The sequence below is a fragment of the Eumetopias jubatus genome, unplaced genomic scaffold (assembly GCF_037043125.1).
Source record: "Eumetopias jubatus isolate StellerSeaLion01/CBP00866 unplaced genomic scaffold, mEumJub1_p1.0 scaffold_14, whole genome shotgun sequence".
Taxonomy (NCBI): domain Eukaryota; kingdom Metazoa; phylum Chordata; class Mammalia; order Carnivora; family Otariidae; genus Eumetopias; species Eumetopias jubatus.
Genome location: NW_028274820.1, coordinates 73931991 through 73948198, shown reverse-complemented (window position 1 = coordinate 73948198; position 16208 = coordinate 73931991). Strand labels below are relative to the sequence as shown.

Sequence of the window (16208 nt, the reverse complement as noted above, 5' to 3'; positions counted from 1 at the left end):
CTCATACAGAGGTATTTAGTTCTGTCTCCGTGCCAGAACTATGAGAATACAAAACCCGAGTTATAGATAACACTTACCAATTCTACTAATAGATGACTACAGAAGCATGTTTTAGAAACTAAAATAAAAACTGAAGACACTTGAAAAAGACAGCACTAGACCAGAGAATAACTGCCTATTCTGGCAGCCACTTCCAAAAGGCTGTTTTCCCAAGAATTCTAGTTACTCTGAACACAGAAGTACAGAAGAATCTTTGGCTGGGGTGGTGGGGAGAACCCCAGCAACAACCAAAAACCTCAGTCCCTGACAAAAAAAAATCTTCTAGCTGGGAAGACCCAACATACACACAAAACAAGAAACTACAAAACTGAAGGTAACAAAACCTGCACTGGGTTGTAATTCTGCCTCAAACTGACCAGCCGTGTGGCTGGGGCTCATTTTCTTCAACCGGAAATGAGGGCATTGAGCTGGATGGTTGCAGAGGCTTTCGACTCTAAAATTCTGTAAATCTGACTCTACAAAAGGGCTAACCAACAGAGCCAAAACTTCATATACACACTGAAGGGCGTTCAGAATGGAGTGGAGGAAATCAAAGAAAAGCCTTTGTAAGGCACTGGATTTGAGTTAATTCTCAAATAACAAGCATGAATTAACAAAAGATTCAGAGGAAAATAATAATTCTAAGTGATCAATTTACATACAATATGTCCTACACAGAAATGACTATCTTACAGGATCAATACACTTTATTTTTTGTTATTTTTCTAAAGAAAGGTACGGATGGTGAGACGCAATCTCTCTCTAATCTCAATCACTCCTACTGAAGAAGAAGGAGAAAGAACCAGGTAAATAGAATTTCCATTTAATCAAAAATTCTATAATATTTTACCTAGTTGACATTATCCAAATTTAAAACTTTGAGAATTTCACTTATCTCAGAGAGTTGGGGAATAACCTAGTTGAACGGTGATTAACAGAAGAAAAATCTAAGAGCATTAAAAATAAGCAAATTAGATAATAATGTATGTCCATTATATTATGTTGCATGCCACACAACAGCTACTCAGCTGGTATATGGTTGTTAAACAAGTTTTTAAAAATGAAACAACACTTCCTTTTGTTGAAAAAGTAAATTAATTTTTGCAATTACAGTATTAGCAATTTTCAAAGGACTTTAATATATAATATTTATTTGATCTTCAGAATCATCAACGATATTTTAAGAAAGGACCCATTAGCTCTTTACTGATGAGAATATAGAATGAGTCTCAGAGATGGATATTAAGTTGAAAATAGGATAAAAGTCAGAGCCGGAAAGCATCTTGAGCTCAGCTAATTTCATACTGCAGCCAGTGTAGAAAGACCCACTAACAACATTCAGCCCTTCAAAATTCCAAGGAATGACACCTCACAAAGAAACACAGCCCATTCTTGGTCACTTAGGTTCGTTAGTAAGTTATTCTTTATTTTGAACATAAATTTGCTATCAGGTTATTTATAACTAGTCCCAGTTCTGCCTATTGTAGGCACAAACAATGAACATAAACCTTTCTAAAAGACAGCAGTTCCAACTACTGAAGAGGGATATTCTTTCCATCAGTCTGTAATCAAGCAAATATACCATCTCAATAGCTAAATGCTATTAGCACATAATAGTAAAAGAATCGAGTCATGCTGCATGAGGAGGATGATTAGTTTGTCAAAGTTACTAATGAGCTTTTAAACATAAAGTTCTGTATGTGCCACGGTCTTCCAAGAAATGGAGACAATATTGTCATGTAAAATTCCAGATGTATCTGATTCCTTCCTGACGAACAAAAAACACTCTCCTTAGGTTCCCTGGGACAGAAATACCATCTCTAAATTGTACTTTGCACTAGAAGTGGTTAAGAGCAGAGGATCTCAAATCAGGGCCCCTGGGTCCAACCACTAATGCTATGGATCCTGGGCAAATTAGTTTTGTCAAAACAGGACTAGAAACAGTTATCTATCTCATACGGTGGATGGGGAAAGAAATGGAATCATGCCTGGGAAGCAGAGTTTCTGGTATATGATAAGGGCTCATCTACATTTGCTATCAGTAGTTCACTAACTGTTAGGACATTAAGCATCTTTTAAAAAGTTATCATATGGGAGCTGTTGAGGGCAGTAATCTATTCAATAATCCCTATGTGAAAAACCATGCAAGAAATCTGTTTTCCAGACAGAGTACAAGGAAAACTATTGCTTTCTCTGAGAAGCTATAATTTTTTTTTTCCTGATGCACGGTGAACATGTTTTAAAAAATGTTTTCTTTTTGACCCAAATTTACAGACAAAACTGAATGAATCTGACCCTACAGTCTCTCTGTACATTTCGATTTTTCCCCATGTTTAGATCTCCTAGGTACCTATATTTTCCATTATTATGTTTTAATCTTCTTTTAAAATGTACTCTTAAAAGCCACCTCAAATATTCTGCTGAACTAGGCAGAGGTATTTGTAAATGCACAAACCAACCATCAAAAACATTTTCTACTTTTTATCCATACTTTATTTGCTTACTTCATGAAAGACTAATATAAATGATGGTGCTTGGCACAAATGTTTATAAAACCTCATAAAACTTAGGGTAAAATACACATATATTCATACAGAAAAGGAATATAAGTTTCCTTCTTTATACTTGAATTTGGGGGCTTCTGCATGTTAGATCTCATCCAATTCAACTTAATATTTGATAATAATCTATGACAGATCATTTATAATCTATGTAAGATGTATATTCTTACTGCTATGCAATCTATATTCAGACCTCCTTTTTCTGAAAACAAAATTGCTTTAAACAATTTTTACTCTTCCATTAAAATACCAGCATTGGGGCGCCTGGGTGGCTCAGTCATTAAGCGTTTGCCTTCGGCTCAGGTCATGATCCCATGGTCCTGGGATCGAGCCCCACATCGGGCTCCTTGCTCAGCGGGAAGCCTGCTTCTCCCTCTCCCACTCCCCCTGCTTGTGTTCCCTCTCTCGCTATGTATCTGTCTGTCAAATAAATAAATAAAATCTTAAAATAAAATAAAATAAAATAAAATAAAATAAAATAAAATAAAATAAAATAAAATAAAATAAAATAAAATACCAGCATTATTTCAGATGATCTATGTGTGTTCCGGTTTATGAAATCTCAAGTAATCCAAGACGAGAATCTCTGAGAAAAGTAAAAAATCTGGGTCTGTTTGTCCCAGAGGCTCAGAACAATGTGGAAATCTACAAATGCTTCCCAAATGTAACCTTTAAAAACCAAAGATAAAGCAGCTTTCAGGAAGACCGGAGGCTCTGGAATTTTACTTCTTCACTCACCAAACAAACACAAACAAACAAACCCCTCAAGCCTAATGACCTTCAAGAAGCAAAGCAAAACCAACCTGCTTTGCCTTATGCTCTCAAATGTATTAAAATCTCATTGTCCAAAAAAAATGAAGATAACCAAAGCATTTTTAACAGATAAATGAGCATATGCACAAAATTTCATAACACTGTAAAGACAGTAAAGTTATTATATAAGCACAGATCATTATGAAGTTTAGAGAAATAAACACCTAAATCAATTGAATCGATTCACTGTTAGCGATATTTTGAAAAGTAAGACTTCTGAGCAAAATCTAAAATGCATTCCTTCAAAGGGCTTTTTATGCATTCAGAAGCTTATGGTGCATTTACATTCAAGAGTGATAAAAACGACAGACTCAACTAGTTCACACGCTGGGGGTAGGCAGAGTGGATTATACACATCACACAGTGGAAAACAATTCCGAAATCAGGTCGATATACAATTGAATATGACTATGCAGCAAATGCACAGGTACAAAATGCAGCTCTAGTTCCGGTAATATCTCAATAAATCAGGGCTCTAAAATAAATGGCAGAAGGAGCAGGGAGAGGTGAGGTGACAGCAAGCTGATACGGGCGACCAGGACACATTACTTCAGCCACCTTTATCTCCTCCCTTTGACATCTAAACCTACAGTTCCTTGTCCTAAAGATACAGTTTCAGGATGACCTACCCTAAGGCATAGTAAACTCCCGCCTCTTCAAATAGATGTTCAATTGTGTTCTTTCAACCAAGTATACTCAGGCTAACACCAAACACTCACAGGCTCATGGAATTTGCAGTTAGCTGAGCTTTTAGAGGTCTCGGCCCAACGTGATAACCTGAATTCAGATGAATACCTTCACCATCCAATATTCCCAAGAACAAGCTGAGGAGCGTAGGCATGAATACTCCCGGGACGGGGACACAGCCTCAGCACACCGCTTCGCCCAGTTTGGGACTGCTTTGACAATTCAAAGATTTTCCTCACAAGTGGCTAAAATCTACTTCCCTGTATTTTTCAATGATTCACCATATTTTGCTCTTTGCAGTTGAAGTCAAGCCTAATCTTCCTTCCATGTGGCAGTCTCGTCTTAGAACTAATATCTCATGCTCTTGTGCCTTTCTCTTCTCTGTGCTAAACACCCTCAATTCCTTCAGTGTCTTTTTTTTTTTTTTACATCCACCCTTATGGACAGGATAGTCTCCTTCATCTCGTCTAGAAAGCTCTTATTAAAGAGTTTTGTCTTACTGACTGCGAGAATCCAGAGAGACCATAACTACAGCAGTTCTCTTACTTGGCAATCGACTAAGCCTATTACAAAAAAGGAATTGAGGACTCCGACATCTTCCCCTTTTTTCAAATGAAGTCACACACCCATCTTTAGTCTCTTTTCCATGATCACTGTTGTAACTGCCACAATTCTAAAAACTTTTCTGAGCAAGCTATAGAACATTTCTGCTATCTAGCACTTGTCTAATAGGGATTAAAAACTATGGCTTATGGGACAAATCCTGTTTACTGCCTGTCTTTATAAATGAAGTTTTATTAGAACACACACACACAAACTTTTCTGTTACCTCTCGGTTCTATCAGGTGGGAATATAAGTAAGTGACAGAGGATGGAGAAGAGCATTTCACATAGCAGTAAAACCACAAAGAAGAGAATCAGAACTGTATTGAATTTATTTTTTGGACTTCAGAATGATCGACACAGATCATAGGTCAGGGGATGTATCCTCTCTGGTAATTCTCCTAAAGGCCCAAACCAGAAGCCTCCATAGAATTCACTAACCTGGCTTTTCTTTGAGACACTGCCTTCTTTGGATTCTCCTTTAAGACAACCAACCCACTCTGGCTCCACAATCTTCGTCATCTTATTAACTTGACCACCTCATTAAAATGACCACCTCCAGGAGAACTTTTAGATCCATTATTCTAGGCCTGTTCCCATGCCCTGACCTACAAATTTGAAGTTTCAACTCTACATCAATAGATCTTTAGCAACTCCAACTCAACATTTCTTAAAATTCATCACCACTTCTTTTCTGTCCCTGACTGTTTCTCCAACTGTAGTCCGTGTCTTGGTCAGTGGTATTCACAGAATCACCTTTCAATTCTCTTTTCCCTGCGCCAACATAATCAATTATGAGACCCAGCTAGTTACAACTTCCCAATTTCTCTCAGATATAGATTTTTCCTGTGCCCACTACCAGTGCCACCAATCTTTGTCTCCTCCAACGGGAAATACTTTCAACACAAAGACTGGGTACGTTACTCCTTAGCTCAAGAAAAATTAAATTCATTTCACATATTGATGAAAAGTTGGAATAGTTATTTTCACATTGTATACATCTTAATGTAAGCTCCTACACCTTTCCCATGCTCCATAATCTCATCTTGCATTTCGGTGAGAAATAAAGAGTAATACTCCTCAGGAAATGCATGTTGCTTAAGTGATGGAAAAACTAAGAACAGAGTAGGTCCACATTCATAGAGCCCCAAAGACCAAGGGCTGATCCATCATGGAAAAGAGTAGGAGGACTGTATCTTGGAGGGGAAGCCGGTTCCTTTGTACTCGGCCAGCTGCCTGCCAAGGGCCTGTCACCTACTCAACCACAAACTGCTTTATTTTTAGTGCTCAACTCTGCATAAGGCAAACCAAAAAGACCTACAAAATGTGTGTTCTTCAGATGGGGTCACTAACAGTCCAACACAGACAAAACTGACTTCTTGCCATTCTGAGTTTCTCATTCAACCTCTGAATTTGTGTGCTTGAGAACTGCACCCATCAGCTGGCAACTGGCCATCAACTCATCTGTCACATGGTTCTTACTGGATTTTTTAATTGATACTTACGCAAGGAATTAAAATTTAATTTGGCACATTTATATCTCATCCTCTCTCTCTCACCTACTTTATAAATTCCTTGTGGGCAAAAATGCATGCGTGACACATTTTTTTTTAATTTTTTTTTTTTTGAAGATTTTATTTATTTATTTGACAGAGAGACACAGCAAGAGCAGGAACACAAGCAGGGGGAGTGGGAGAGGGAGAAGCAGGCTTCCTGCTGAGCAGGGAGCCCGATGTGGGGCTCGATCCCAGGACCCTGGGATCATGACCTGAGCCGAAGGCAGACGCTTAACGACTGAGCCACCCAGGCGCCCGTGTGACACATTTTTAATCTTCACAGGACTTTGTGCGTAGTAGGCACACAAAAAACTATTTGTTAACAGGGTTTCTCTTCAAACGTGTCAATAATGAAATCTATGTGCTGGCATGACAGTTAACTTCAGACCTGACTCCTGAAACTACTAAAAAATTCAGGCATGAAAGCACATGCATATGAATCATCGTACTTCAGATCATGTGGGTGTGAATCTGAAAACAGAAGTGGACTGCAAGTAGAAACCACAAACGAAATTAATGTTAAAATAACTCTGTTCATAGCTCCTACTTAGTGAACCCTAACTGATTAGAGTCTTTAGAATACAACTCGATTTCAAAAACAAAGTTAAAAGCTTTCCTTCTTCAGAATATGTGTGCTGATGTGAAAAGAAATGAAAAGTTTAAGAAACTTCAGAAAGGGAAAAAGCGACAGGCACAAAGATAAAAGAGAGAAGCATCCAAAAACACTGGTGCACAAACACATGTAAGGTTAAGTCAGCAGGAAGGACTGAAGCGTCCTTCATCTGCTCCAATGACTCACCAACATTCAACTATCCAAACATCTACAATCTAGCCAGGGCAGAATCTGTCTTCCCTTAATAAAAATTGATGATAGGCCTTTGGAAATAGAAACATAAAAATCACATCCCTTGCCTTTACATATAGTAGAATAATTACATTATCTCAGAAAGACAATTTGGTTGAATTGTTCTCCTCTGTTGTTATTTATTGCATCGTTCTAATTTTCCATTTGCAAATGGCTTAACTTTAGATTATGTTGATTTATGCTTATTTCCCCAAATCTTTTATTATTATAAAAAATATAATGCCAGTAGGGGCGCCTGGGTGGCTCAGTCGTTAAGCAGCTGCCTTCAGCTCAGGTCATGATTCCAGGGTCCTGGGATCGAGCCCCGCATCGGACTCCCTGCTCAGCAGGGAGTCTGCTTCTCCCTCCCCCACTCCCCCTACTTGCGTTCCCTCTCTCACTGTCTCTGTCAAATAAATAAATATATTAAATAAATATATATATATATATATAGTGCTAGTAAAATAATTGCACACAGCTATTAGAACTTTCCATGAAATCACCTCAACAAGATCCAGGAAATAAGGTTCAAAAAACAGGAAAGGCTCTTACACACCGAAAAATTCCAATTTCCCCACTAGCCCTATGAAGATCATTCAATTTATACATACATACATATAAACATATATACATACATATATACACACACGCGCATGCGTGTGTGCGTATGTTTGTTTGTTTGTTTTAATAAAAAATCCTTATATGTTAACTGACCAAACAAGGCCAACGGGCATGGTTCTTGCTGGCCAGAAACCTTCTCCCTCCAATTGCACTTCTGATCTCTCTGGCGCCCCACATACCCTAGAACACAAGCTTAGTTAGAACAAACATATTCTGCCCACACATGTGTAATCCTCCTCCCTGTCCCCCACTGCTTCTACCCTGCCAACCTCCAACCCTATGCTAATTCCAAAAATTCATTCTATCAGCTTCTATTCCCAAGCTCCCTCCTGCTCCTTGCTGAGAAAGGCAATCAACCATGCTGACCTTGTCCACTAAAAATTCATGCCATGCATTCTTAGTTAAGCCCTCAGTGTTACTGAGCAGCCCTTTTGTTTGCCCCGGATTGAATCCCTCTTGAATACTTCATGCTTTGAAATCTTTTCCACTCATCTCAAATTTCTCGACTCATCCTAACCGCCCCCCAGCCTTGCTCTCAGCAAATGTTACCATCTACTTTGCTGAGAAGATGGAGGCCTCCCATGATCTCTTTTTCGTATCAAACTTTCTCTAAATTATCACTCATCATTTTCTCCCATGCCCATCTGAAAAGGGAACATTCTCTACTTTCCTAAGACTGGTCTCTGTCCCATTCGGTCCCAGAATTTTACTCTTGCAATTACACACACCCACACCACCACTGTACTCCATACCCTTACATCTTCAGTCTCTCTAGCCCCTAGATTTCTTTCCATTAGCATGTGCTAAGCATGCTAAGAGTCTACCCATCCAGCAGAAGCTCTCTATACACCTTGCTTCTCTCTTACCAAACCACTTCTTTCATCTTCCACAACCACTAAACCTCTAATGCTTCTGTGACAAATCCTTATGGACTCTCTTCCTGCATTCTTTTCCTTCTCCTCCCTAAGTGTGGCCATGCCTCCAAATCTGCTCCTCAGTCCTCTCTCTCACTCTTGTGCCCATCCATCAACTACCTGGTGGTGAACTCTTACCACTCGCCACTCTTCCAGGTATAAGTCCTACTTTTCGGTGGCTTACTGGCTATCATGGCAAGGGGTAAGTTCCAGGAACCAACATGATCAAAAGAGGACTCAACAGCTCCTCCTCTGTTGCCACTGAAGCTAAAAAGGCAAACCCGTGTACTACCTTAAATTTTTACCTTTCCAGCATCTCCCATATTAAATATGTTGCCCAACTGTATCAGTTGAATTCAATAAAATTTGGACACTGTGCTTTAGAAGATTCACAGATGAGAAGTAAAAATCAAAGCCCTCAAGGACCTCTCACAGCTAGGTAGAACTCTAGCCTACTTTTGCTATTGTTCTTAAACTCATTTTCTCAATTCCATTCCTACTGGTGCTGCCCTATGGCCGCTTTTGTCAGATGACTGTCGTAGCCTCCTGTAAAATCACTACCTTCACTCTTGCTCCACCCCCCCAACATCATCCTTTGCACTGCCACCAGATTTATTTTTCTAAAAACACCAATTTTGTCCTGTCTTTCACCTTCTCAAGAACTTTCAATGGTTCACCACTGCCTCCAGAAAGGGGATATACAAACACCCTGGGGAGAATTAGGCCCATCCTCAAAATCACTTTATCTTCTCAACCTTATCTCACTCTTTGTTTCTTCATACAAACCATACAGTGGGCTTAGTGAAGGACTTAGCATTCTGTAGTAATCCCCTCCAAGCTCCGCTTTCCACCTCCACAGAGCTGAGTCCCACCATCACGCTTCTTCATCCAGCGCAAATCACAAGTTTTCCTTGACGTTTTTCCAAGTGCCCCAGCTAGAGAGACTTTCTCTCTCCCATGTTCTGCCATCATACTTTCTTTGTACATCTGTTATAGTACCTATCAGTCTACCTTGTATTATAGTTATGGGTGAATGTATGGGATTCCCCAGCATTCTATGAGACCCTAATTTCATTCCCTCTGTTTCTCGCTGTACTTGTCACATAACAAGGTTCAATTGATCACTGTTTCTATGAGAAAGGATCATTGAGATTCCAAAACTCCAACTTACAAAGAAACACAGCTAATGTGCAAATTATGCACTCTTTTCCTTATTATTTATCTATTTCACTTATCTTTATCTCATCCGCTTACAACTCTTATTTATGTATTTTTCTAATGTTCACAATACGTTTGTATGATAGTACACAAAATTTTAGAAAATTCTTTGAAGACGAGTACTCAGCATTATTTTTATTAATTGGGGTATGTAATAAAAATGCTGAAGAGCAGTAATATAGAGTGATAGGACGGAAAATTTGGAACTTGAAAAAAGAGACTTTTTTAAAGATTTCTGAAGCCTTTCTACTAAAAAAGAGACTTCTTAGAAATCTATGATAACTTGTCTTTCTACAGATAAAAGACTCTAAAACAATGATTCTCAACCAGAGATAAAGAGCACCTGGAGTCTGTTAAAAATGCAGATTCTTGAGCCTCCCACCCAGAGATGGATTCTTTAAGTCGAGTGAGGCCCAAAATGCCAATTGCCTTGAGAGATCAGGATAGCATCTCAACACTACTGACATTCTAAGGCCAGGTAATTCTTTGTTGTAAGGGGCTGTTCTGTCCTGTGCATTGTAAGATATTTAGCATTATCCCTGGCTTCTACCCACTAGATCCTGGGAGGACCCACTCCACTCCCCATCTATCTACTAAACATGTCTCCAGATGTTGCCAAATGTCTCTTGGAAGCACAATCACTCCCGACTGGAACCAGAGATAGAAGCTATCCAAAGATGACACACTTTGAGAAATGCCACCCTTAATCAGAAGGATAAAACAATATGATACAAGAAGAATATGGGTATTACAAGCATACATTGTATAAAATGAAATAAACAGGCTTCCCATAAAGGAAATCTGATTAGCCACTATAAACTCCTGACAACTCAGCTAAGCTTCTAAGTCAAAGCTCTTCTTATGTAATTTCAACTTGAAGATTTTCTCCCTAGCTTCTATTTTAAATTATTTTTAATTAACTTCACTGGCATTTTGCATCCTGCTATGAAAAGTCTGCCTAATAGTCTCAGAGGACTCTCCCAAGAGAGAAGAGTGCATTAAATCACACATTATCACATTAAAGTATATTCCAGCACTCACAGTCCAACAGTCTCAGTCTTGGCAAATGCAATGGGGTGCGTGGGGGGGGGTGGGGGGGTGATGCAGCCACTGGAACAGGCTCAAGTGATTCACAGTATCCAAAGCCTATTATCTTCAATTCATCCATCTGTAGGAAAGTTATATTGATTCTCTACTTCAACCACATTTATCACAATGACATATATTCTGCAATTTGTGATTCTACCCTGATTTCTACTGACTGCGTGAGACCCTGGCCAAGTCACTTAAATTCTTTGGGCATCCTTTCTAAAAAGTGAGGCTTTTTATTTCTAAAAATCCTTCTAGTTACAAGTCACAAATGTATGAATGAAGCACTTAATTAAAAAGCTCTTTCCACTGCATGGAGTCTAGTAACTACTGCACCAAAAGGTAAGTACCTACATATTCCATGTTGATAACACAATGAATTTTAAGATGTCTCATCCAAAAAAGAAAAATAAATGACAATCTGATGAACCACAGACACAGGATCCACTCTTTTTAAATTTAAATTCAATTAATTAACATACAATGTATTAGGATCCACGCTCTCTTAAGACAAAATTAAGTTTGGACCAAATCATCCTTCACCTACGAAGACATTTATGCAAGCACTCTGCATAAATAGGGAAAGAGTTATAAGTGCATGTTTACGTTTTATTTTCTGTAACCGAGATAACAGATCAGCTGCCTAGAAGCCATTTCCAGCCTGAAAGTGTAGTTGCTTTGTTGGCCTGTACAAACATTGTACTTAATCAATTGCCAACTTTTCAAAAGGGACAGATGATACATAAAAATCTGTATTTCCAGTATCTCTTGAAATATGGAAGATACGAGCCCCAGCGGCAACCGTGAGCTGGAGTGGAGCCGTACTGCCTCCTGACGCATGCGCCGTTCCACCGCCCGCAACCCCTGCTGCTCCCTACCTTCGGACACCTGTCCTGGCTCCTGGCTCCCCCTTAGAGCGTGGAGCATATGAGCTTATGTCCTTACTCTGTAACAATTTTCAAAATACACAGAAAATATTTTTAGTGCTGTCAAAGCAATATAATTTTCCTTGCAGAATCACAGGAAAAGAGCAGAAATTTTGAGGAGAGAAAACTATACTTTTAATAAGAAAAACCTTCCTAACTCTGAATGCTGCTGAGTAAAACGAGCTACACCTTGGGGTGTAACTAACCATCTGAAAGAATGGAGAAAGGTATTCTAGGGTTGATGGTGAGTTCACTAGAGACCCCCTAAAATGTCTTTTAACTCTAACATTGTAGGTCCTTAGTTAGCAGTATGGATAGCTCATCATAATCCAATAATATACATATAGGTTTTCTCTTGTCATCTGTGTATCTTTGCTTACAAAGGAAGACTTGACCTTATACGTTTCCCTCATGAAAAGGTATTTTCTGCTAATTTTCATGGAACACTCCATTTTTCTGATTTTCATATACAAAAATTTTAAATTAAGTTTCCATTAACTAAGCGGCCACAACTTACCAGAGAATGATTAAACTGTTCTTCTGAAAGGATGGTAAAAGAATCCAAGGACAGAAGGAAGACGATAAAAGAACTCAAGCAAGAGCTTGAGAGTAGGGTGCTCCGGGAGCAAAGCTGCTCTCTTCACTAATGTCTTTACCAATAAAACCAACTTAAGCATGGAAGGCGGCATCTTGAAGCTTTTATTCTACCTACTGGCTCCAATTTTTTTTTTCTTTCAATACACCTTATGAAGTCTGCTTGTTTGAGACATGATATTATAACAAGATCCTGCGGACTTTCTTTTTTAAAAATTAACTTTATATTACACTTAACGCCTATTTAAAGGATGTTGTGAGTCAAAGATCAACTAATAAAAAAGCACTATGTAACTATGTTGCTGATGGTAAGTCAATTTTCAGGTACAATATAACCCAAGAGTCTCCACACTGATAATGTGTTGTATGCAGTCTACTGCAGCTCAGACCATTCTAGATGCCCACTTCTTAGTGTCAGATCATGTGGTATTCTACAGCATTGCATCTGCACATGTATATTCAGTACCACTGCAAGTTCTGACTCTAAAGATGCATTAAAGTTAGACACTGTAGGTATCACTATATCAAATCAATTGCTTTTGTAGTATATTTGATGTGCATTTTGACATAAGCATTGTTTAACAATAGTGATTAACAGCTCAAATGTGAATATAAACATCAATGAGTCCTTAAGACTATGAAGGGCGTGCCTAACAGGAAAATGACTATGTTGGCAATACCATGTGCAGAACGTGGGCTGCTTCTGGGAAAATATGTTGATCATTCAAGCTCTCTGATTCGCTCTATTTTCTCTTTAGAAAAAAAAAATGACTCACTGTTTAGAAGCAAAAAGCAATGATAAACATAATTCAATTTAACAGCCCTGAATGCCAGAACATTCTAATTTAGCCATGGATGTTTTCTGCTTTCACCTTTTCTGAATTCAACATTAACTTCTTTTCCATTTCTGCTGCCTTACAACAAAAACAAAACAAACAAACAAAAAACAACCCCAAAAAGCTCACTACATTATTGCCAAAGAAAAAGAAAAGCTATCAGATATTTTTAAAATCAAGAGTATAAGGTAGGTTTCTGAGACCTGAAAAATTATTTAGCTTGTATCAGTCCCAGAACTTTTTGAATCGGAGCCACCCTTAGAGGAAAATGCATCTGAAGAGTAAGGCCATTGTTCACTGTCGCCATTGAAAACCTGAAGTATGTTACCTTCAAGAGAAAAAAAGATACTGCCTGACTTGTTTATAAGCTTGTTAGGGATGTTTCCCACAAACAAGATTAGTTTCTTTACAGGTTCCCTGTGTTTACACTTTGGAAGAACACAAAGGAGCTAATTCATTCTTGGAAAGTGTTTCTTTAAAAGCATGTTTATTTCAAAGCAAAACAGTTATTGAAACATATGCGTGAGCCATTCCAAAGCAATTGGTCACAGAAACCTGGATCATCAACTGAGTCGCAGAGTGGCCCCCAAGAATCAGAAAGATGAACGGACAGTGCATGCTTGTTCAGAAGACCGGGATCTGATGAAGACACTAGAACTGAAGTGAAGCAGGGGAGGGAGGGATCCCACACATTTGAGTCTTAGGCCCCAAAATGCATATGCTTAAGAAAAAAAGCAATCCTGCCATCCAGTTTCCCCGCAGCCAAAGGAAGGGGGAGTGGAAGGACCAGCGGATACCGCCCTCTTATCCGGTTGTTGATCTAGGGCTGGAGTCCTGGAGAACTTGTTTGAGTAACACTAACTGTGCAAAAGTTCCCAAGTACAAGGTGAGAATCCATCCTCACCGCACCACCCTCCACCCCCCTCCCCCAATCAGTAAATGTGTGAACAATTTTTAAAAATGCAACAATGACAAAGCGGCTCGCAACTTGCAAGCAGGCACTCACCCTGGGCTGGGGCGCCCAGCCGGCCGCCGCCCGCCTCCGCCCCGCGCTGGGGCCCGGGAGAGAGGGCTTCACCCGCGCCGGACATGGGCCGCTCCACGGAGCCAGCGCCGCGCTGCCGCCTAGCTCTCCGCCCCCGGGGAGAACCACGAAGGGCTCTTAGGTGTTGGGTGCAGAGAACGAACTGCTTCTGGCAGACAAAAAAAAAGTGTTTTTAGAGACCAGCACACCACCCCTGCGGGACATTCCCTCCCCCTCCGTTTCCCTTCCCCAAACCCCACCCCGGAGAAGTTTTGATTTGAAACCCGGGAGGAAAACTGCTACCCTGCACGTTGACAGTGGGGGGCGGGGGGGGCGGTTGTGGGCGGGAGGCAGTGAAGGGGGACGGGGAAGGGAGACTAGATTTGGAAGCTTGGGGAAGGCGACCAAACCCCTCCTCCTCCTGACCCGGCAGACCACCACCTACCTCGGCATCCCCCCCCCCCAACTCTCTCAAAGCCCCTTCTTCCTCCTCCTCCTCCTCTTCCGCCTGGAAAGTTAGCGAAGCTCCGGCAGCAGCCGCATCTCGCCCCAGTGGCCCGCCAGCAGTGGCGGCCGCCCCTGCGCGTCCCTCCCCGCCTCCCTCGGGCTCAGCCCAGACACTGCAGTGGCGGCAACTGCGCCAGGGGCCGCTCCTCTCACTCCGCGCTCTCCGCCCCCTCTTTCCAGCCAGCTCAGTCCGGCCTGTTCCCCTCCGAGGGGGACTGTGCCCCCTCTGCCTCTCCCCCCCCGCCCCCCGCCCCCCACCGTCCTCCACCCCTTCACTCCTGAAACACTTCTCCCTCTGTTGCTCTTTTTCATCATATCCGGATCGGGCGGGCTTGAACTCTTGGCGGGGGGCCCGAGCCTGGGGGCGGCGCAACGTGGGCTGCCTCTGGGCCCAAGCTGTCTGGGTCAGGAGGCCAAAGCCCGAATGGGCTGGCTCTGAGCAAGGGGTTCTTCTAGGGGCTGGGCGAAAGGAGGGAGCTGGCTGGTCCCCTGGCTGCCTGGGCATCTTCCTGCCTAGACTCACCCCAACCCCTCTCTTCCAGCCTTTCTTCCCAATCCTGTCCCAGACCTACTGGAAGCTCTGGGAACTATATGAGTGAAGGAGAAACCTTTAGGGTGGACAACGCAAAACCATAAAAAGTACAAATATTTCTCGAACTTTACTGGTGGAATAGCAAAAGTGTGGTTTTGAAACTGTGAACCTTACTTAGCAGAGTGTTTAAATTCTTACTCTGTGCCTCTTAAGTTACCTTTATTCTCTTTTTCAAGCCTTTATTCTGGTCAAACAGGATCCTAGATCCGTAAAACCAGTTGCACTTGCTTGGATCAACTGGAGGCATCCAGGCTGACGTGGTTGAGGAGGTCCAGGGCCCCAAGCCAGGCCTGCTACATACACACTGAATGGCTTCTGTGGCGAGATAAACTTGTGGTCGGAAGTAAAAGGCCGAGGGACTCTCAGACGTTCTGATTGTAGCTTAATCTGATGAGCCTAGAATAACAAGTACAAAGTAATTTGCAGATAGAAAGTACTTTAATAATACATTCAAATAACTTGTGCTTTTTTTTCATTCATTGTAAGTGAAATGCAGAATTCATTTGTAAAAAGGTAGAACAAACTCATTCTTTGAATCTCTAGAACAAGAGAGGAATCACAACCATGTTACAAAATTGAAGAAAATGTGCACTGGATATATCTTTCTAGGTGTATTATCAATAATATCCCCAGAATCTCATTTCTTCAAAAAACCAATTGGAATTGATTGACAAGACCTGTTTCTTAACTTTAGAGTCAGTGCAATCAAACTTACTTTCAATTAAACCTGAAAAACACAGCCTTTCAAATTTCTGATGGGAGTTATTCAGACCATACTCCCCAA

General features: G+C 40.7%; 1 protein-coding gene across 2 annotated transcripts in view; it reads right to left on the bottom strand.

Annotated features, from left to right (window-relative positions):
• Positions 1–14779, bottom strand: part of MDFIC (MyoD family inhibitor domain containing) — a 97162-nt gene extending 82383 nt beyond the window's left edge. Inside the window, exons 1-2 of one of the 2 annotated variants that reach the window (XM_028104920.2) lie at positions 14771–14779; positions 14308–14494 (exon numbers count right to left, since the gene is read on the bottom strand). In XM_028104920.2, coding sequence (XP_027960721.1) covers positions 14308–14392 — 85 coding nt within the window. In that variant the 5' untranslated portion in view covers positions 14393–14494; positions 14771–14779. Of the gene's footprint in view, positions 1–14307; positions 14539–14770 lie in introns of those variants that run through there. The other variant, XM_088018340.1, reaches the window with a different exon arrangement.
• Positions 14780–16208: the final 1429 nt, after the last annotated feature.